General features: G+C 38.1%; 2 protein-coding genes across 2 annotated transcripts in view; both read left to right on the plus strand.

Annotated features, from left to right (window-relative positions):
* ptpn3 (protein tyrosine phosphatase non-receptor type 3) overlaps positions 1–20,332 on the plus strand; it is a 41,687-nt gene extending 21,355 nt beyond the window's left edge. Inside the window, exons 10-26 of the mRNA XM_053487555.1 lie at positions 104–192; positions 770–833; positions 907–1,037; positions 1,157–1,282; positions 1,380–1,493; positions 2,277–2,367; positions 3,726–3,803; positions 3,883–3,939; positions 4,030–4,186; positions 6,165–6,328; positions 6,458–6,548; positions 7,031–7,095; positions 12,980–13,120; positions 13,466–13,594; positions 17,059–17,204; positions 19,082–19,217; positions 19,321–20,332. Coding sequence (XP_053343530.1) covers positions 104–192; positions 770–833; positions 907–1,037; positions 1,157–1,282; positions 1,380–1,493; positions 2,277–2,367; positions 3,726–3,803; positions 3,883–3,939; positions 4,030–4,186; positions 6,165–6,328; positions 6,458–6,548; positions 7,031–7,095; positions 12,980–13,120; positions 13,466–13,594; positions 17,059–17,204; positions 19,082–19,217; positions 19,321–19,401 — 1,860 coding nt within the window. The 3' untranslated portion in view covers positions 19,402–20,332. The remainder of the gene's footprint in view (positions 1–103; positions 193–769; positions 834–906; positions 1,038–1,156; positions 1,283–1,379; positions 1,494–2,276; positions 2,368–3,725; positions 3,804–3,882; positions 3,940–4,029; positions 4,187–6,164; positions 6,329–6,457; positions 6,549–7,030; positions 7,096–12,979; positions 13,121–13,465; positions 13,595–17,058; positions 17,205–19,081; positions 19,218–19,320) is intronic.
* Positions 20,333–20,863: 531 nt separating this feature from the next.
* Positions 20,864–22,666, plus strand: part of epb41l4b (erythrocyte membrane protein band 4.1 like 4B) — a 36,339-nt gene continuing 34,536 nt past the window's right edge. The window contains exon 1 of the mRNA XM_053487556.1: positions 20,864–21,352. Within this exon, the coding sequence (XP_053343531.1) occupies positions 21,101–21,352 (252 nt within the window). The 5' untranslated portion in view covers positions 20,864–21,100. The remainder of the gene's footprint in view (positions 21,353–22,666) is intronic.

A 22,666-nucleotide genomic window follows, 5' to 3' on the forward strand; every position in this document is an offset into this window, starting at 1 on the left:
CCATTGCGTCATATCAACATTTTTGATTCACAAAATTGTATCACTGCTTTTATTAGACAGGATGTACATTTGAATTCATACAAAAATGATTTATTTTTCTTAGGATGTTAGCAATCCTTCTCTTTGGGTTGGAATTGCATCAGGAGGCGTGGCTATGTTTTGCAATTTAGTTTGCTCCAATTTCTTTCCCTGGTGAGTTGGAATTTCTGACCATTTGATACCGCTGTATCAGTATTAATATTTTCAAAAACCATACAATAAAACTATTGTATTAGGATGTGTTTTGGCAACAGTTTGTGTTATTGCTATGCTTTAATATTATCAATAATTGAAACCAACATCTGCTTCTCTGAGGACTGAATCACTGGTTCACTGTAGTTCTGTTGAATATTCAGCTACTTTTCATTGTGCACTCTGACACAGTCAAGGATGATTAATGTTTCAAATGCTTATTGCAATCTTAACATTTACATGACCAGAAAAATTGCAACACCATCAGTTTTACTAAAACTGGACCTGGGCTCAGATTTTAAGGCTTCCTAAAATGATCAGTGATGGGCCTAACTTTTGGCCAGATAAACCTTAAAACAATTATTAATTGACTTAGGTTTATTATTGCAATTGCAGGATCTAGTAACATAATCTTGTCATTCTGCCTATATAATATGATCATTACCATGAACCATAAACTACTATTAACTTCTATTATGACTCACCATTTGCCAACTTTTAAGGCACGCCCTTTAATGCTAATCTGTTTCACTCTCAGGATCAACATAATTAAGATTTCTTTTAAAAGAAAGCGATTCTTCATTCACCTTCGACGGAAACATGTAAGTTTGTAGAAAAATATTTGCCATAGTTGCCATTTATGCAGAAATAGTTAATGTTTTTGCTTTTATGTAGGGGGAGGTTGGACAACAAATGGTGGCACTATGCCTGCCCAGCTCTCGTTGCTGTAAAAACCTTTGGCGATCCTGCGTTGACCATCACGCGTTCTACAACAGAAAAAACTCGCTTGCCGTCTCCAAACCTAGGTACATTTTTATGCTGGCATGATTTCTGATTTCTATATATTCCTATATGTCTAATTATGAATTCATAGTGATTTTGAGTTTTTCTAATGACCACATTTTTGGAATTGGGTTTGTTAAAGGTCCTTCCCTCTGTATCGGAAACTAGTAGGTGAGGTGACATGGAGCCCTTTAAAAAAGTCTCTTTCCTCTGAACATCTGGAAACTAAAAGTCTCCCCTCAAGATCTCCACCTAGTACACCTAACTGGTACTGTGTTTACACAGCTATTAATTATAAACACTGATTATTAATAGGATACAGAATTATTGTTTTGATGACTGAATACATATCATCCCCATTTTAGGCGTAGCCCTCGGTTGCGCCATGATTTCCGAAAGCCTCGTCCATCTTCTGTAGACAATCTTACCAACGACATGAGTTATGTGACCGAGAGTGAGGACGTGTTCTATACTTACAGGTATACAATCGCCTTAGTCTGCTCCTTTTGAACATATTTTACAAAAATGACTCAATTGTGGTTGATCTGTTCAAATCAGTACAGTGTATCCGGCAAGTATTCACAGAGCTTCACTGTTTCCACATTTTGTTATGCCTTATTCCAAAATAGATAATTTTTTTTCTGCTTATTTATTTCTTTTAATTTTACAAACAACACCCCATAATGCCAACATTAAAAAAGTTTTTTTTAAATCCTTTTAAATTTATATAAAAAAAAAAAAATCACATGTACATAAGTATTTTCAGCCTTTGCCATGACACTCCAAATTGAGCTCTGGTGCTTCCTGTTTCTACTGATCATCCTTAAGATGTTTCTACAACTTGATTGAAGTTCACCTGTGGTAAATTCATTTGATTATACATGACTTTGAAAGGCAAACACCTGTATATATCAAGGAAGAAGGGCTTTAGTCAGGGAGGTGACCAAGAACATGATGAGAACAAACATCTCTGTAGCACTCCACCAATTAGGTCTATATGGAAGAGTGACCAGATAGAAAACAGGATGCATCTGAGCTCAATTTTGAGTAAGGCTGTTAATACTTATGTATATGTAATTTTCATTTTTGTTTTTAATAAATTTGCGAAGATTTCAAACTTCTTTCATGTTGTCATTATTGGGTATTGTTTGAAGAATTTAGAGGAAAATAATAAAATGAATAACTCCATTTTGGAATAAGGCTCTAACATAAAATGTGGAAAAAGTGAAGCACTTTAAATTGTAAAAATCTGTATAATGAAGGAAAGCTCAGGAGGATGAGAAGCCCCGAGTCCAGTCCCAACCTGATGAAAATACTTTAGATGAGGAAGACTGGCAGTGTCTCTGGGAAAAGGTGAGTTTATATGGTCAGGTATAGATTTCTCTCTCTCTCTCTTTCTCTCTTCTCACTAAAGAAAACCAGACAACCATTTTCGATGCTCTCTGGGATTGGATTAGATATTGTCTTGAATGTAGTCACAGTGTTGATTCAGGGCAAGAGGTATCATGCAAAGTTTGACTCACAAGTAAGTGTATCTAATGAGGTGTGGTTAACAAGAACACTAAATCCTTCAAATCATTGTAATACTCATGCTCATGTTCATTTTCTTATTTTACATATCCTAGAAAACCCAGAATATCAGATCACTGTCTCTTGTCAGTGCTCCAAATAAAACTACTGGAATCTGTGCATTATTCTGTGCATTTTAGTGCTTCATAGAAAATGAAATGGTATTTAAAAATAGTAACAGCTTCAGAAATGGCAGAAAAATTGTATATGGGTAAAGGTTGCACCTTAATATCTAACTGTTAATGACCATCAAATTCAGTTTGCTGACCAACTAATTACAAAAATGCATACTAACATGTTAACATGGTTGAACATTTAATAAAGTAAAAATGAAATAAAAAGTAAAGGATATAGTCACAGACTGTAGCATACTAGGTATGAAAATATTGAGTCAGATCAGTTTCATAATTCACAAATAAATGTCACAGAGTTCACAAATGTGTTTAGTAATTCACATATAAATGTAACATGAGTCACAAATGCATTTCGTGACCTGCATATAAATGTCGAGTGATTCACAAATGTATTTCGTGAGTACATTTATTCACAGACTAACAAATCTGCGTTTACAAACTGCTCGGCCATTTGCAAACATCCCTTTATTTGTATGTGGACTTTTGAGATTTTCCCTGATGCGTTTAGATAAAAAAAAGGGAATTTCCTGCAGCAAAATTCAGGTGTTATCTATACTGTATATTAGCCGAATGACATGACACCTACATGTACATGCCACATCAATACTATATTTAACTAATATGTATAATCATGATTGGCTGTAAACCTGTACTGACTGGCACACTGCGCAGATGTAATATATTATGGTCTATTTTCAATCATAACCTCGAATTTATGTTTATGTCAATGACTGTAAATGAAAGTAATCACATTTTTCAACTGTGTGACATTTAAACTTTCTAAATAAAGTTGTGAATCGCATGACATTTAGTTGTGAATTATGAAGCATTTGTGAATTGTGTTACATTAATTACTAAATAAAGTTGTGAATTGTGTGACATTTATTTGTGTGTTATGAGACTAATCTGACTCCATATAAAGACGGCGTAAACAAACTATTCACGCAAATGCTGCTTTTGATTTTGTGGAACCTTTTGTTCTGCTACTTATTAGTCCTGTTGTTGCAGGATATGGCAGCGGATGGGGAGCTTCTGCTGATTAGCATCAGCCCTGACAAAGATGGCAAGTTTGGGTTCAATGTCAAAGTGAGTGAATTTTGTTATTATGTTTGTTTTTATTGATTGCATTAAACATAATGTTTTACTAATTGGTTGTTCATTTCAGGGAGGTGTGGATCAGAAGATGCCTTTGGCAATTTCTCATGTAAACCCTAATTCCCCAGTAAGAAGTACAGTATAAACATATTGGATTTGCGTTCTCTTGTCCCCCCCAACATGCAATACTAGATGTAGCTCTGCCTCCTTCTTGCAGGCTGGGCGCTGTGTGCCTGCATTGCTGGAGGGAGATCAAGTGCTCTTGATTAATGGGCGTGACATTTCAGAACACACACATCAACAAGTGGTCATGTTCATCAAAGCTAGCAGAGAGTCCCACAGCAAGGAACTTGCCCTGCTTGTACGTCGAAAAGGTTTGTTGATGTGCATCTTAGCTAGTGTTTGTTCATCAGGCCTTACCTTAGAAGCTGGAACAGTGGACTTGAACAGTGGGCTGTTCAGTTAACCAATATTTTTCAGTCACTCCTATTAGACCAGGAGCACTCGTTGTGTGGTTTGATGTACCCTAGATACAAATCACCTTTGCACCCACAAGTAAGCACGCATGGTACAGTATTTGCAAGTATTACTGCTCTTCTAGAGCCATGCAATAAATAATGGAAATTCTGCTGAATTGCTCCTGATAGGGCTCATAATTACCAGGAAGCCTGTTTGTTATCCAGGGCTCACATGCAATTACATAATTAACTAGCATTCTATACACCTAAACCCTAACCACCAGAACTGGTGGAAATAAATTTTTATTCAAATTTTATTTGTCACATACACAGTCATACACAGTACGATATGCAGTGAAATGCTTAAAGGACCGCCTGTGACCTTAAAAATTTAAAAACAATTAACAAGAAATAAATAGTGAAATAAAATAAGAATAACTTTAGCTAGAGAAACCTAGCTGTAGAAAATAGAACAAAAAATATATAAGAAATGTAAAAAAAAACCTATCTATACAATGTAGAAAAATTTTAAAGATGAATTTAAATGGAAATAAATGGAAATGTCCAGAAGGTGCAAATCTGCATGTGTGCGTAGATGTCTATGGTCCATAAATGTCCGGGGTATGTGAAAAAGTGAGATGGAAAGTTAAGGGTTAGTGCAAATGTGCATGAATGTGCAAATGTACAATGTCCATGAATGTCCGGGGTATGTGCAACTGTGCGTGAGTGTATTTCCATAAGTGTCCATTACTGTGCAGTGTGCAAAAATGCAGAGATGATTAGTCCTGTATAGTGTCCATAACTGTGCATTGTGCAATGTGCAAAAATGCAAAGATGATTTAGTCCTGTGTAGTGATCTGGTTGACAATAACCTGAATAACGTATGCCGAAACTGAAACCCCTTTAAAAAAAAATTAGTTTCTAAATCTCATGAGAGGTACCATGCATGGTGCCCTGATGTGAAGCAGTGACCGCCACGCTCTGTATAGTGATCAGCCTTAACATGAAAACCATCGACAGATGACATGAATAACAATCATTATCATATTTTTATAATGGCGTCTGTCAAGTGTTGGAATATATTAAGAAGCAAGTGAACAGTCTGTTCTTAAAGTTAATGCCCTGGCAGCAAGAATAAAGGGCAAGCATGAGGAGATCTGTGCGACTTTGACAAGACGACTGGGTTAGGGCATCTCTAAGCGGTGGGGAATGGTGAACTGGCAACAATGACATGAGCTCCCCAGGTTCATTGATGTCCATGAGAAGCAAAGGTCTCAGAAGTGTTACCGTCACACAAATTGTAGAATAAGTTAACATCAGCTATTATAGGAAGGTGTCAGAACATACTTGCTTCATATGGGGCTGGATTGAGTTCAGTTATAGGCAGAGACTTGACAGTACTGTATAACCTAAATTTCTTAAAAAAGGTTAAAAAATATATAATGTGTCTTGTTGTGTCATGAGAACATTGGCACCATGCAGATCGGCAGAAGAGAACCAGTTCTGTGGTTGCAAACCATGGGTTTAAAGCTGAAAAAGTGTTGAGTATTACACTCTTTGGTAAGACGGGGAAGACTGAATTTTGTATATAAGTTGTTGGGGTTTGATAAACTGGTAAGGCCCTGGGGTCAGGTTAAGTTGTCCTGCTAGACTTTTTATAATATAAAGGATTAATAGTTGACAGAGGAAATGATGATTTTCCTTTTGTGTAGTCGGACATGTACGACACATTGTCCTGACCTCAAACATCACTTTATGACTTTTATGGCAGTTATATGCAAAAGTGGCGACTCTTACTGTTCTTTGCAGATAGCTGTGTGAAATTGAAGCAACTTGTCTTATATTAACTTTAACTTTATTAACTTTTTTTTTTTTAAATGCTCTGTGTTTTCAGGTATCTCTTTGCGAGCTGAAGCTTCACTACAATTTCCTGGCAGTTTTAACCTTCAGGATGAAATTCCTCCATCTCCTGGTCACCCATCTGGAGAATCACTAGAAGACTCCATGACTCGCCTGGAGAGAGGCCTGACTTCTGGAACTTTGCTCATGCAATTTGAGGTCAGTATATTCCACCATGTGCATGTGTGAACGCATATTTTTGCTATAGGCATGTCTGCCTACAGCCTAAGTATGTGCTTAAGTTGGTTAATGATCCGTGTATGTGTGTGTGTCTTTTGACATTAACAGAAGTTACACAGGAAGAAAGCTGGACTGTTAATGTCTTGTGCAAAGCAGTCTGAGAACATGGAAAAGAATCGGTACAAAGATGTGTTACCATGTAAGTTTCCCCTGATGATAAAAAACACATCACACATGTGATGACACATTTGTTTCTCCCTGACAGGCAAAATTATGTGAGTATTGAACTGATTCAAAATCCCGGAAAAGCCATTATCACAATAATTATGGTTTGTAATTTTTTTCTTAGAAGTGTCAGCAGTCAGTGCTTCAGTTATTGTTATTGCATTTTTAGATTCTTTTTGTTTAGCATATCTAAAAGGGTTTTTGAATATGAACCTGAATGTCTTCATTGTTTTGTGATTATGATAGAGCTATGTTATGATTACAGATGCAAAGCTCTAAGACACGAGTGGATTACAGTTATAGTAAATGTATAATTTTTTTTAAATTGTATATAAAACATGTATTTCAAGTTCAGACAGAATGCTCTTTAGAAACTTGTTAGATGAAGCATTTTTAGATAATCCCTGAATCGCTATTTCCTCATTCTTTACTCTCTCTCCTTTTGCTCCCTTTTAGATGACATCACCAGGGTGGCGTTACAAACGGAGGAGGATAATTACATCAATGCGAGTCATGTGAAGGCTAGTACACACACACACACACACACACACACACACACACACCAATACAAACACATATACTTAACTGTTAGTCACCTCTACTTAAGCAAATTTTTAATATGTTTTGGAAGCTCTTAAAGGTTAGGCTGCTTTTTCAGAAATAATATGTATTTACATTACATTATATATGTAATGGTGAGTGATGGTGGTAGTTACATATTTTCTGTCAATGCTGTCTATCTTGCATTTCCAGAAGATGTCTACCATAAAGATTATGCTAACTGTGTGTTCACACTAGCAAGTATGAACAAGTTTGTCACTCCCAGGTTGTCTTTTGAGTTATCACTCTATCATTACATTTGTAGGTGTCTGTGGTCTACCTTTAGTTTTATTATAAATTGGCAGTAGCCATATTGTACACTATACACTATTTATGTATAGAATGTATATGTACTGTATACTGTAGTATTTCGATTTGTTTACTGGTACTAAGAGGCCCAAACAAATGTTGTTCTCGAAAGTGTTCAGTGTGGTTAAAGTCAGGGCTCTGTGCATGCCAGTAAAGATCTTTTACACCATCTTTAGCAAACCATTTTTCACTGAGCTTACATTGTGTACAGAACATATTTAAACCATTTAGTTCCACTGAAGGGAAATAATAATGCTACAACATACAAATTTATTGTCGATAACCATATGCCTTCAATTTTGTGGCAAAATGTTCGTATTGTATGGGGTGTCATAGCATTGTATAGTTTTTCATGATCCCTGGTAACTTTGTACACATCACAGTTTGACAAACACCGTTGTGATAGTAAAACAATGGTGGAATTCATGACAACTCATGCCATTGAGAAGGACTTTGAGGATAATTTTAAACATTATAATGCAGACATATGCATTGATCAGCCATAACTTTAAAACCAATAACATTAAAGCCACAATGGTTTAGGTTACCCTTGTGCCTCTAAGGCAGCTCTGACCCCTTAGTGCATGGCCCACGGGACCTCTACCTCTAATGTGCTTTTGTGTTCTGCACCAGAATGTATCTGTATGGATGCTGCGGGTTTTGGTGTTGGGCCTCTTTGGATCAGGCTTGTTTGCCTGGAGTTGTCCCATGGGTGCTCGATCGGATTGGGATCTGGGGAATTAGAAGGCTGTGAGTTACTGGATGTTCTTACCTTTCTTTGATGGTTTATTTTTTTGTCAATTTCTGCTGCATTGACTTTTTGTGGGATTAGTGTTCCGCTTTGGGCTGTACCCATTAGGGGTCACTACAGTGGATCATCAGGGCTGCATAATTAAATTTAATTGAATTACATTTTATTTGTATAGCGCTTTTAACAATGGTCATTGTCTCGAAGCAGCCTGACAAAAATGAAAAGGAATTTTGAAAAGATAATTTTCGGAAGTGTGTATGTGTGAGAAAAATGTGTCTAGATAATAATGAGATTGTCCCTGATGAGCAAGCGAAGGGTGAAGGCGACAGTGGCAAGGAAAAACTCTCTGAGCTGGCAATAGGAAGAAACCTTGAGAGGAACCAGACTCAACAGGGAACTCATCCTCATTTGGGTGATAACGGATAGAAATGATATAACATCATGTGTGTCATGCAGCTGAAAGTTATTTAAATTAACATAAAGTCCAGTTCAGCACAGGGATGAGTCAGCAGGTGCAGAGGGCAGATGGTGTCTGGATCACTGGGAGCACAGGAGCAGCATGTGTAGCTCCAAACCATCATGAAGCAGAATCCAGCTGGAGCTGGTCTTTCTCTGGATGCCTCAGGATTCTCGCAGGGTTGTCCTTTGTCTACTGAAGCTGGCACGATCTCCAGATGCCTCGGGTTTTGGCACAGCATTTCTGTCACATGTTCTTGAAAACATAGTTAACAAATTTTAACTACATTTTTTTTACCATGTTGATGGTTTCTGTGCTGCATTGACTTTACACTGACAACCCTAGTTAAATTTTTGCACAAAGTATCCAACATATTTTAAACCACATCTGACCGTGATGACTGCAACCAGTTTTCACCTTACAACTTTATGACCTTCTTGTGTTCCCATGGTGTTCTTTTTTTTAACTTGTCAAAAACCCATCGCTCCAATCACCTGATTTATCTATTGATGGTGGGAAAGAAAACAAAAACAGTGCATCCAGAAAAAACCTCAAACAACTTTTAAGCATAATCTGGTTTATCTAGAATTTCAGGCTCAAATACTACAGGTGACATCACCACACAGTGTAGTTTCCACAAGTAAGCTACCCCTGTCTAAAATAAAAATAACACCAGGCATTCGTAAAAACCCATTTCAAAACCCTTGATCAGCATTTGGTTCCCTGTGGTCTTTAGTAGACAGGTAACTTAGTCAGGGGTAGCTCACTGGTTAAGGCACTGGACTATGGCATTGGACAAAGGCATTGGACTACGGTTAGGAAGGTGCCAGGTTTAAATCCTAAACCACCAAGTTGCCCTTTGGCAAGGCCCTTAACCCCTTAACTGCTCAGATGTATAATGCAATAAAAATAAAAGTCTCTTTGGATAAGGGCGTCTGGCAAATGCCTAAATGTAAATATGAGAATGAAAAAGCAGACAGGCACACTACATTCCTGATCAGACTAATAGACAGTATGATATGGAGTTTTTTTTTTAAACTAAAACAGTGCTTGAATAGTTAATAATAAAGAGTATTATGCTGTTCAAAAGACTCACTTATGGACTGACAAGTGACTTAACCAACTGGTTTGACTTGCAGTTCATTCATAAAGAATACCAAGATTTATGCTCAGGCTTTTACAATAAATGCAAACCATGTCAAACCTGCTGTCAGAGCATGGGCAGGTTTACCCTTCAGGGTTGAGGGTTTACATTTATGCATTTGGCAGATGCTCTTATCCAGAGCAACTTACGATTTTATTTCATAATACATCTGAGCTGTTAAGGGGTTAAAGGCCCTTGCTTAAGGGCCCAACAGGGACAACAAGTGGTTGTGGGATTTGAACCTGGGACCTTCCGAGGCGTAGTCCAATGCCTTAACCACTGAGCTACCCCTGACCCTGGGTTTGATTCGCGCCTTGGGTCTGTGCGCATGAAATTTGTATGTTTTTCCCATACTTGGCGGGTTTTCTTTGGATACTCCAGTTTCAGACATGCAGACATGACTTATGTATGATGTTCTTAATATGCTGTTGTACCTATTGGTAACATTTCAGAACATTTAACCACTATAGAATTTGAGAGAGAGAGTCAGTGTACTGAAATGTTAACAGTAGGCACAACAGACCACAATATTAACAGCAGCATTCATAAGGCTTTGATCAACAGTAAAGGATGCATTCAGATCCTGTTCTTTTCTTTTATCATATGTAGCAGCAGAGTCCAAACATCTTTAGGCTTCTTAAAAGAGGTCGCCACACAATCCTGTAGGGAAAACATTTACGAGTTCCTTTATTTTTGTCCCTCTTTTGTCAAATGCTGATCTGCAGATGAAACATGAACGGAAGATGCAGACTGAGGAACTTGCCTCATAATCAATTCCATTTCCAGTTTTTTAATCATAAGTTCTCGGGCCTCATACTAACATTCATGTTCTATTTCATCATATTTCAAAAACTCAACGTTCTCTTGTATTTTTTTTTCTTTAATAGCTTAAGCCTCCCATTCAGTTCATGACAGCTTTAACCTATTTTGATTTAAGTTCACATGCTATGCTTGCCGAACAACACAGTAAGGCTTGGCTCCTGTGCTTTTTTTCCACAAAAAAATCTTTTTTTTTTTTTCACTAAAGAAACCATCAAAAATTTTCTTTCCTAAAAAAACAAAAAAATCTTTTTTTAGCTTAATATCAGTACAGCTTTAGTCTCTCTTCAAAGGGGTGATCAATCAATTAATCTGCTATGAATACACTAGCAAAGCCAGTCTAGGAGCCACACAATAAACTAGTTTAGCATAAAATCACAAGCACTAAATATACTGGCACTTTCGAACACCCTTTGTTTAAAACATGCTCATCAGGGTCCAGACCTAGAAAACACACTATGGTACAACTAAAAATAATCTCACAAAAGATTACCCTACATTGTGAAATGCATTACAAATAAGTTTTAGAGCTACAAACTAAGTAGCAACCTGTGACTCATGAGACTTTGATGTAATGAGTTTAATGTAGTAAATAGTCCAATAATCAGACCTAAACCAGGTTGTTACACATAACCACTAAGCAAACACCAGACTGTGCAAATTGATGAAGAGAAACTGATTAAAAACCGCTAAAATAATAGCTCATAAGAAATTAAACCATAAAATACCAGTACACGTACCGTACCTTAGAGTTACCTCCTAGGTGGCACAATCTAAAGTAAAAGTGTTTAAATGAGGTATGTGTGCACTGTTGTTTCCCTTACAAAGACTTGTTAAAAAAAAAAGGAAAAAAAAGAAAAATGTGTCTTAATTTTCCGAATTCTTGGGCTAGTTTCTGTGCCCAAGGTGTAGTTGGGCTGAAAAAGTTGTTGAACAACCTGACAACCGTAGTTAATGATATCATATCATTATATAACCGTCTGTGTATGCATCACACCCTGAATGTGTTATGATAGCAGTTGAACAAATGTGCGTCTAAAGGTGGTTTAGAGAAGCTGCTTGACTGTATGCTTAATGACAATATATTATAACTCTCAACTTTTTCAACTTCTTATAGTCAGTCATTTTTAGCCTGGCATATTTTAAAGGTTATGTATACAAGGTCTCTCCCACAAAAAAGAAACAAAAGAAAGAAATGACCAAATATCATACCAGAATTCCATTTGGATATTGTTACCAGTAGCAACCTGTTAGATCAATTGGAGCCATTTAAGTTTGCTGCTTATCTTACAAATTAACCTCACTAGTCTTTGGAAACGTACCAGATTTCGGGCAGCTTTGAATTCTTAACTCGCAATACCCTTTTGAGTGAGCGCCAAGAATCTCAATGGAAAGTACACTTCTCCCAGAATTCCCTCTAAAAAGGAAAATAACAAACCAAAACAGCAATATCCTTATGGAAGGATCAAGTCTAAGCACTCTAGGCGGAACACTTCATGATGAACTCAAGCTAAAAGGTTGAAATGGATTTACATTTCTATACACTCTGATTTTAAAGTCACACATTGTGAAAAATATGGCGAAGACAAAGATCCCAGGCTTTATTAGAAGACTTCATGGGGAAAAATGGAGAAAGTAATTACTGGGAAAACTATGACAAGCAATGCTACTGGTATTGTTTGACTGAGAATGATAGCACACTATACTTTTGCACTTGTTTAAGAGTTGTATTAAGAAAAGTTATTTTTGCTTTGATATTTTGTTTTGTTTTGAATGAATGGCGAGTCATGCTCTTTTCTATTTTTTTTCCACATATTTTTTTTTACTTTTCTCTAACCATTTCCTGTATGGTTCTTCAATTCCTGCATCGTTTCCATCCAAACACTGCCTAATGCTTTGGTTTCCATTTTTGAATATAAGGACCTGGAAAATTAATTAAGCACTTTGCTAAATGAATAGAAGTAAAAAGAATATGATTATGATATACCCTGATCTTGCACATTTTAGTGTTTTTTCCTACTTTATCACACCATGTCACTTCGGAAATTGCTGTTAAATCAGGTGTGCTGAGGACTAAGAAAACCCCACCATCTAACTCCAAAATCATTGATTTAACTGATTGTTGTGACCGATTCGGCTGTGACTGTCAGAGAGGGCTGAGGAATCGTTTTAGGGCTTGTATTCCTGAATAGGTGTTATGAAAAAAACAAGGAATCCCCAAAGCAAAATTTTTATAAGGACTATGATCCTCCCACAGTAGGTCATGTTTTTATGTATATTTAGAATATGCAATAATATGTATTTGTTTGTGTGTTTGTGATTTAGACCGAGCCAGCAAGTACAACGTTGCAGTATATAGCAGCACAGGGGCCATTGCCGCACACATGTACACACTTCTGGAGGAGTGTATGGGAGCAGGGAGTCAGTGTGATCATCATGCTGACCACACTGACCGAGAGAGGACGGGTAGGTTTTATAAACAAGCTCAGGGATGTGTTATAAAGCATATTTTGTATATATTGGCATGCACATGCAGCTTACACGCAGCTCTTTTTTTTAATAAATAAAGGGAACTGTATTTGGATATTTTACACAGAAGAAACCTATTCAGATACCATACACACACACACACGCACACACACACAGTTTAATTGTGACTGCTGTATTCTTGAGCTCAGCTTGACTGTTGCTTGGTAACCATTTGGTCTAATTTTTTTCCTAGGGTGATTTGATATTTTGCGTGTGTGTGTGTGTGTGTGTGTGCGCGTGCGCATGTGCGTGCTTTGCTTAATAATCTTGGCACTATTTTAGACCAAATGCCACCAATACTGGCCTCATCCTCCTGAAGTGAAGGACTATGACTACCTTCAAGTGTGCTGTCATTCCGAAGAGTGTAACCTGGCCTACGTCACCAGAAAGCTAACACTCACACACACTCAGGTAACACTTGCACGCAGTTGTGTAAAAGAGAAAAAGCTCGATTTCACCAGGTATTTTCAGTATGCCAAAGCAGTAAAGCAGATTGCTATGTACGGTTATTGTTTTTGTGACTGCACAATTCCTCTTTCTTTACTTTCAACTTATTGAAGAGGTGTCAAACAGAACCAAAACCAAAGAAACTGTAATACAGTACCTTCAGTCAGGAACTGCTACTATTTATGTGTGTGTGTGTGTTCATACCAATACTTTGCATGTTTGATCACACGTTCTTACATGCAACACCACAGGACCACACACACATACATGCACACTTACATGATGATTGCTGGAGAACAGAGACCCATCTGTTGTAGCTGTTGGTGGGAGTTAATCTCAGCAAAGGCAGCAGACGGAGGTTATATCACACATTTGTCGGCCATACACAGTGTGTGTGTGTTTATTTAATGCCTGTGTGTGTAAATGCAGATGAAAAGGTAGATTAATTCATGGTACCACAATTGACTCAGTCTTTCTACTGTGACCTTGATGCTTGCAGCTTTTATTCCAGATCTCACACTGAAGCAAGCCGCACTGTATACGCACCTGTACGCACAGCCTCTGGCACCTCTTATCAGTAGTAGTAAAAATCTTAGTTCAGTGTAATAGTGTCGGTTCAAATCGTTTTAGCATGATGTTTTAAGGAATTGTGTACAATATAGAGTGTTTTTTTAACTGCAGTAGTACACCTGTATCATCTCTTTAATTAAGCAATATCATGCAAAAGGGGCAGCACAACAGCACGACCTTGAGTTTGATATCGCTTTTTTACAACAGTTCCACAAACGCAATTTATTATCAACAGATTATGATTTGTTTGTTTATTTAAAAAAGTTATTTTGCTCCACCAACACATATTCTGTCACAAGTGGCGGAACTAATTTAAGCCATTGTATTTTGCCAAACCTGCAATGACATTGTATAAACAGTGGAACCTTGGATTGTGAACATAATTTGTCCCAGAAGCATGCTTGTATATCAAAACAGTCATATATCAAAGTGAATTTCCCCCATAAGAAATAATGGAAACTCAGACGATTCATTCCACAACACAAAAATATTCATATGAAAATAATTAATACAAAATATAAAGTGAAAATAAAACAATATAACTTGCACTTTATCTTTGATAAGACTCGTAACTGTAGTAATTGTAATCGGAGAAGAGGAGGAGGGGAGAAACACAAACACAAAATAAAAGATGCTTTGGGGAAAAACCAGTTGTGCTTATGTTACGTTTGGCATTAAAACAGGAAGCGCGTGCGTGTTACATGATACTCGATGATACTTGGTACTCATATATCAAGACTAGCTCGTTTTTCAAGTCAAAATGTATATATAAAAAACTCATCTTGTGGAACGCTCGCAAACCGGGTTACTTGCAATCCGAGGTTCCACTGTACTTCAAAAAACCGGCTGGCCGCCCTTTTGCAGCTATACCAGCTTCCACTCTTAAAAAGCTGTTCACAAGACTTTGGAGTGTTTCTGTGGGAATTCTTGACCATTAGATCTGTGAAGCATTTTTAAAGTCAGGCACTAATGTTAGGCGAAAAGGGCCGGCTTGTAATCTCTGTCCAATTTATCCCAAAGGATGATGAGGTGAAGGTGCGGACTCATAGCATTGTTCAAGATGTCTTGGGCATGAGGGCCCTGATTAAAATACCGAGTCAAATAATAAACAGGTTTGGCAAAATACTTTTGCCTATCTAGTGTATGATGCTACATGAACAGTGAACAGTATAGTTCACAGTGTCCCGTTGCTGTTGCTGTCTCTTATCACAACTCGTGAAATGGCTCTCCTCCAGTCAGATTACTCGGTCAGAACTGACCGTTATCTAATGGTAAATCAGCTTTTGAAAAACAACAAATGGGGTAAGAAAGAATCCTCCTCTAGTATCTTTATCTTATCCACCCTATAAAGGGTATCTAGCATAGAAGATTGTGAAAGTGCACTGATAGGGAAGTAGGCTGTTCTTGTGATTTGCCAGTAACTTATGCTTAAAATAATGTTTCAATTTGTCCACCTAAGCAAATGAATGGTGGGCCTAATGCTACCCCAGATTCTAAATAATTTTGCTCTCTTATTAAATTAAAAGCTACTAAGTAAGATTGTATCATATGATATTCTATCTTATTGTAGCAGATTCAGTGATACCTTCAGATACAAGGGGCATTTAAGTCATTCAAAGCAGGATTTATTAAATTTGAATGAAGGTGTAAAACTGATTGACATTTACAAAAGACTTCAAGCGCAGTAAAACATTTATGCAAATGGTGCAAACATTTTAAAGAAGGCTGTATGTATGTGAATGACAAGCGTTCTGTGAACATTCAGCAACTGCAATGTCTGAGCCTTGAAAATCATCCAATAATTTGTCACCAACTTGCAGAAGAGAGCCATTTATTTGTGAGCTGAACTGTACTATTATTTACAACATCACTTGCACATTACGGGAGCTTGTCTGGGAGTTATCGCTCTTCCCATGTACAGTCCCATCCTGGGTCCAAGCCATCTCCACATGTTTGGGCCATTAAAGGAGTTCCCGTAAGGCCAGAGTTTGGGACGTGTAGCAGGCAGTATGATCATGGCTCTGGTATACTAAGAAAACTTTCTACATTGATGATATCCAAGTACTAGTGAAATGCTGGGATAAGTGCATTAGTGTAGTAGGGTATTATATGAAATAAAGGCAGTTTTTAAATATCATAACTGTGTTCTGTTATTATGTACAATCCAAAGTCTCGGTTTAATTTGAATGCCCTTTTAATGATTTACTGCTTTAAGAATTAAAATGGCATGATGTGGAAGCCTGAGGTTTACACACCTAGTGGATTGAGTCATAGGTTTTCATTATTTTTATTCCAGTTTATTGTTTTTCAAATGTAGCCTAAATCATTTTAAAAGAAAACATTTGTTCTATCTCTACTAATACATTGCACTTCTGTCAGCACAAAATTAAAATTTGTAAGGCATTCTGTTTTGAAAATTACTCTGCCACAAAATCATCATGCTAATTATCCAAGAGGAATTTGTCACTGTAGCAAGGTTTAATTGCTCCCATTCTTCCTAAGAGTGATTCAGTGTGTTATGAATTATAAAACTGCTAGAGTATATACTTTTTCCCAGCTTTCCCTAAGTACTGATAAATGATTAAGTATGGGTAACATTGGTTGTCACATTTAATCATAACCATGTGTATGGAAGAGATATTCAAGGGTGTGCTGAAAACCTCTCGTCAGTTGACCATGTGCAGGGGCGTGTCTGCATGTACCTGTTTATATGTTCTTGTTTTCCGCTTCAGTATCTTTGCAGTCTAGTAGGGAATAAAAGCATGCCCAGACATGTAGTTTCCTTTAAGCAAACAATTGCACTTATCTCCCTCTCCTTCTTTCTCTCTCTCTGTTTTTTTTCTTTCGGTCTCTCTCAGCTGGGTGAACAGCGCTCCATCACACACCTACAGTATGTGGCCTGGCCAGATCATGGGGTCCCGGAAGAATCTTCAGACTTCTTGGACTTTGTTCAGGCAATGAGAAGCAAGCGAAGAGATACTGAACCACTTATGGTCCACTGCAGGTATGCACAAGCTTTAAAACTATTGGCACCTATCAAGAGGATGGGAACAGAAATATAGCACAAATGAACAATACACAATTTGGATCAATTTTAATTTTCCCCTTAAACAATTTAAGAATAGATTTACCTTTAACAAACAACAACAAAAAACATCTAAAAGTCAAAGGACAAAAATACACCCAGTAATTAGCCTTTTGCCTTTAGCAACAATAACAAAGTAAGCATTTTCTGTAATAGATTATTAGTTCCCTACAATATTTTGGTGAAAAAAAACAAAACATTGTAGTTTTCCCCATATTTTAGGGCATTTATTTATGCACAGCTCTATTAGGATCCGATCACAGCTTCTCAGTGAGGTTGAGATTTATACTTTGACTCGGCCATTCCAACACCTTGTTTTATATTGTATATAGGTATCACTCTTGTTACATGACCCAATTTTGGCTCAACTTAAGTTGTTAAACAGACAGCCTTACATTTGTCTTCACACTATTCTTGTATAAAGTGGCGTTTATTATTTTCTCCAAATTTCCCCAAGTTCTGTGACGGCAGAATAGCAGTTGGTTGTCGTTTCACCAAACACAGCACTCTTTGATGTCTCTACTTTTGACTCATCAGTCCAAAGGAACTTTTGTGATTTGTTTAAATGTTACATTTTACAAACCTAAGCCATACTGCTGTATATGTTTGGGACTTTTTTCTTCTCACCTTTCCCTGCTTGTTTGGATTGTGCTGTCATAAACATTTAATGTGCTTACAGAGGCGTGTAGGTCACATGGTCTTTCTCATATTAAATGGGCGAATTTTAAATTGTGTGGAGATGGCCTTGTAACTGTTTCCAGATTGATGAACAGCTGTAATTGTTCTAATGAGGTCATTGCTGACGTTCTTTCTTCTTGACACACACCCAAAGGCACCAGAAAACCAAACAGGCAAAAAAGTCTCTCTTGCACAATTGATGTAGGTACTGAAAACATATAACTAGATAAGAGTGTACTGTCTTTTTTTTTTTGTGTCTGTATATCTGACAGACAGATAGTCAGCCTGTCAGTCAGTCAAAGAGGCAGATTAATTTTTATAATGGCCATCTCAATGTTAGGATTTGTTCAACTGTTATACTGTTATGCCTATATTTGCCCAATTGCCCCTATATTAAAAGTACCAGGTTGCTAGAATTTTGCTAGAATTTTCAGTAATGAGGCAGCAGATTTGTTTGATCTTCATATTCTTGATGTTCATAAACAATCTTGGACACTCTATGGCACAGCCTTATTGGCTAACAGAAAAGTATGACTTACGAAAGGCTACACCCGCTCAATCTACAAACTGGAGAACCATGGTGTACATAATACGGGAGAGAAAGATGGATAAGCTGCTTGAACCAGTGACTGCTATCACCACTGACCTTGGTGTGTTCTTTTCCATTGTACCAAAACATAGGAAGGAATAAGAACTGCAGCCTTGGAAAATGATAATAGAATCAGTGGCAAATTATGAAAGGAAATCATTCTTTCAGTTTAAAGCAGCTTGAAAAGGATGAGTGATTCTACATCCCTCTACAGAGGTTTTGTAGTCTTGTTAGACATTAAAGGAAGAGGCTCAGCGCTGTTTTTTTTTTTTTTTTTTATCTACAGGGCCGGCATTATAAAATATTAAATGTAAGGTTGTGATCATTTTGAAATAAGTGTTTGACAGTAAAAAAAAGTTTGCATAAGTAAAAAAAATTAACTTGACAAACAAAATGTAATTTGTTGCATGCATTATTAAATTTCTATGTTGTTTTAAATGTAATTTCCTGAACAGTGTAAAATATTCTGTTGACTACCTATTAAATTCACATGCTGAAGTTAGTAACTCTAAACGTATGGGTTCCTCAGTGCTGGGATTGGACGGACAGGTGTGCTCATCACCATGGAGACAGCCCTGATCCTGATGGAGAGGGCACAACCAGTGTATCCTCTTGAGATTGTTGCTTCACTGAGGGAGCAAAGAGCCATGATGGTCCAAACCTCGGTACACACAGTACTTTCAGTCCCAGTGCTTTAATATCTTTTATACGCATGGCATTGCAGACCATTGTTCATCTGTGTGTTGTCTTTGTCTTTGTATTTTTCAGTGCCAATTCAGCTTTGTATGTCAGGCCATCCTGCATGTGTACCGAGAGAGATTCAAACACAGCCAAACGGTTAGCAGCTGACAAGAAGAGAACAGGAGAAATGGATACACATACAGATATTATAAAGCGAATAAAAGCCAGTGGGTTGTAAGACATGATGGATGATGGATTATAAGAGGGAGTTTTAACCTGGTTTCCACAGCTTCTGCTTCTATGGGGCAGGGATAAAGACTGATGCAAAAGAAAAGCAGTAAAGGGTAAAGAAAAACGATTCATAGAAAAATAGGATAGTATAGTAAAAAAGTATAGTAAAGAAAAAATGGGATCAGCACAATATACACTAACTGTAGTGCTGCAGCTTTGATTTGCAGATCATAGTCCTGCCTGAAGCTGCACTCATTCCAAAAATGAGAGAAATGTTTAAAATTGTTGTCATAGGATTTATAGAATGTAAACTGATATGCAGTAGAAACGTTACTAACATTTATCATTATTCAGAGTAGATAAATATACAATAGTACTGCATGGGTATCATCCCTAGCACTTACTGACACTGATGCACTGCCATGCTGATAAAGAGCAAACTTTCCAAAACATTTTACAATCAAGAGACAAAAAAAAAACACACCAGTGGTGCCCTCAGAATCGGGTGTATCTTAATTCACTCATTCATTCAATTAATCTTGGTCAGTGCTGGGGTAGATCTGGAACCTGTTGAAGACTGCACACATTTCATCTCTATACACATGCATTCACACTTAAGGCAATTTCGCTTAATTAACCTCCACCTAGTGACATTTTTTGGAGGTGAGAAGAAACAACCTGGAGGAAGCCACAAGGGACAGCTGCATCCAAACTCATGTGGATCTTAAGAAGACAAAAAGCACTTTGCCACTTTTAGATCTGTATAATTCTCTAGGATACAAACAAATACTGTCTAAATATAAATACTACAACAATCAATCATCACTGTATTAATAATGAAATAAATACATTTTGATTTATGGCCTTCGTTTCTGAGTGGTGTGAGTTGTGATTTTTGGGCCAGACAATGTGCTGGGATGAGTCCTTTCAGTAACGCACTGGTCATGAGAATGAGAAGTAAGTGTACTGTGTGTGGTGTTCTGTGAAGTGTGTTTGAGGTCAGATTGGCTGACCAGGTCCCAGTAAAGGATTGCGTGATAGCAGACCTTTCACAGCCAGCAGGTAGCGCTGCGTCGCGCGTTCACAGGGAGGAAAAAAAAAGTTTTGAGTTATTCTCCGTGATTCGAGCATGCGCACTCAAAGCTGCCTGGCCAGTTTTTCTGGATTTAGTTACCTGGAAGGTGCATCAGTTTCGGTCAGTAGAGAAAGCGGAAAAAATACATACAAGCGTTTCCCAGCCGCCGTCACGATCCGAACAGCGCAGTCGGGATCTGCGGGGGGTTTTAGTGCCGTTAATGAAATAAACATTACGCAGTGGGGAGACTGAAAACGACTGATCCGCTCCGAGGCAGGAGTGCGCGCGTGTATGTATGTGCGCGCGCGCGTATGTATGTGCGTGTGTGTTCTCCCCGTGATTGGCCGTCCTGCGTGACAAGTGCTCCGATCCAGCTCTCTACAGGTCTGCGTTGTAACAGATCCCTGTTGTTGCCGCAGGACTTGTGTGATCGTGATAATCATCTGTGAGGGGAAAAAAACAAACAAACAGCTGGATCTCGTTTCCCCCCCCCCCCTATCGGAGCGCGTCCACGGACATCGTCACTTTTGCGCGGTTCGCCGCGTCTCTTTCAGTTGAAGGATGATGGGCTTCCTGCGCAGGACGTTCAGTCTCCGCTCACGGAGGCGCTTTCGACCGTCCGATGAGCTCGATGGTGGCGGCCGAGGCGTGAACGCGGCGCTTCAGGCGCACCAGCAGCAGCAGCAGCAGCCGATTCCCGCCGTGGTGACCGGAGGCACTGTGGTTCACATCCCCGCCGCGGGCAACAGCAAATCGGCCATCACCTGCAGAGTTCTGCTGTTAGACGGCTCGGATGTCAGCGTTGAGTTACCGGTGAGTCAACAGCGTGCTGTGGAAAAGTCAATCTAGAAGTTATTACAACTCCCACACACATGCTCCGTGATTTGATTGAATACTATAATAAAGCGGATTATGATTTAATTGCTGCTTTGTGAACACGCCGTGCTGTCATCCAAGACAAGATTTAAAAATACACCTTCTCTGGTTTGGTGAACTGTTTTTGTTTGTTTGTTTGTTTACTCATCTGCAAAACTTTGGCTGAGCGCTTGCTGTGCCACTGTGTTTCCCTATGGGCTTCCCTTCCGCTGACAGATGGTGCTCGGGTTTGCTTCCTACCAACGGAGCGAGATCACTCTTTCACTAATCAGCATGTTCATACACTACACGGCCTTAATCCTTCAAACGGGCTGCTGATAAAAACCCAACTGAATCTCAACGATTTGAGAATGATTGCCTCAGTGAGGTCAAAGTGCGTGCTTTAGCTTTCAACTTCCGCCCTCCAGGGTTGCACCTGAGTTAGGCAAATGAGACAGATAGTCCAAGCCTGGTGTCTTCTATAAACCCTGTGTATCTCTACAGTAGTTTCAGTTTTTCCTTTTGTGTGTTTAAATGGAACTAATGTAACAAGTAGCTTCTAAAGGTCAGCCTTGAGATCAAAGTCAGTTTGTTTTCAAAATCAAATATTTTGTTTTCACTCTAGTAACATAAACATTGTATACATTTAAAAACATCAATTAAAAAAATCGGACCTGTTTAAAGAAACACACCACATGAGCCGTCTTCTGGTACATACGAACTACAGTCAGCTACACCTACACAAGTACAGCACGGTGCCTTTATTTCCGATTGTATGTCCGCAGATAAACGTTTGACTCGAGCATTTACTTTAACACCAAATTGTTCCTCACAACAAAGATGTTTTTGTTGCTGGCTACATTAGTAGGTGCTGGCTTAAGTGCAGGATCATGTGTCGTGCTTGTATCGTGTTACAACAGAGCTGGCGTATTTTAACATGAAATATTTTCAAGGCAGAAAACCTCAAGTCATTAGCCTTTAGCCTACACTGCTCTAGTGGCACAGCGCTGAAAGGCCAGAGAGGAGCTTTCCTTATTTTCCTGCCAGCTGGCCTAATTCACACACACAAGCTTTAAAAAGGTAAGGAACAGTTCGCAAGATCGAAGAGACTTTAATTTGTCAAACATGTGGAGAAAATTGAAATCACAAAACACTCATAAGATCTTAAACCACTGAACTATAACGTGTAACATGTAACATCTAGTTTATTTATAAAGAACGTACACAAGTTTATAGAAATGCTGTCTACTTGAATTATAAAAAATAAAATAT

This window comes from Clarias gariepinus, chromosome 26 (assembly GCF_024256425.1).
Source record: "Clarias gariepinus isolate MV-2021 ecotype Netherlands chromosome 26, CGAR_prim_01v2, whole genome shotgun sequence".
Taxonomy (NCBI): domain Eukaryota; kingdom Metazoa; phylum Chordata; class Actinopteri; order Siluriformes; family Clariidae; genus Clarias; species Clarias gariepinus.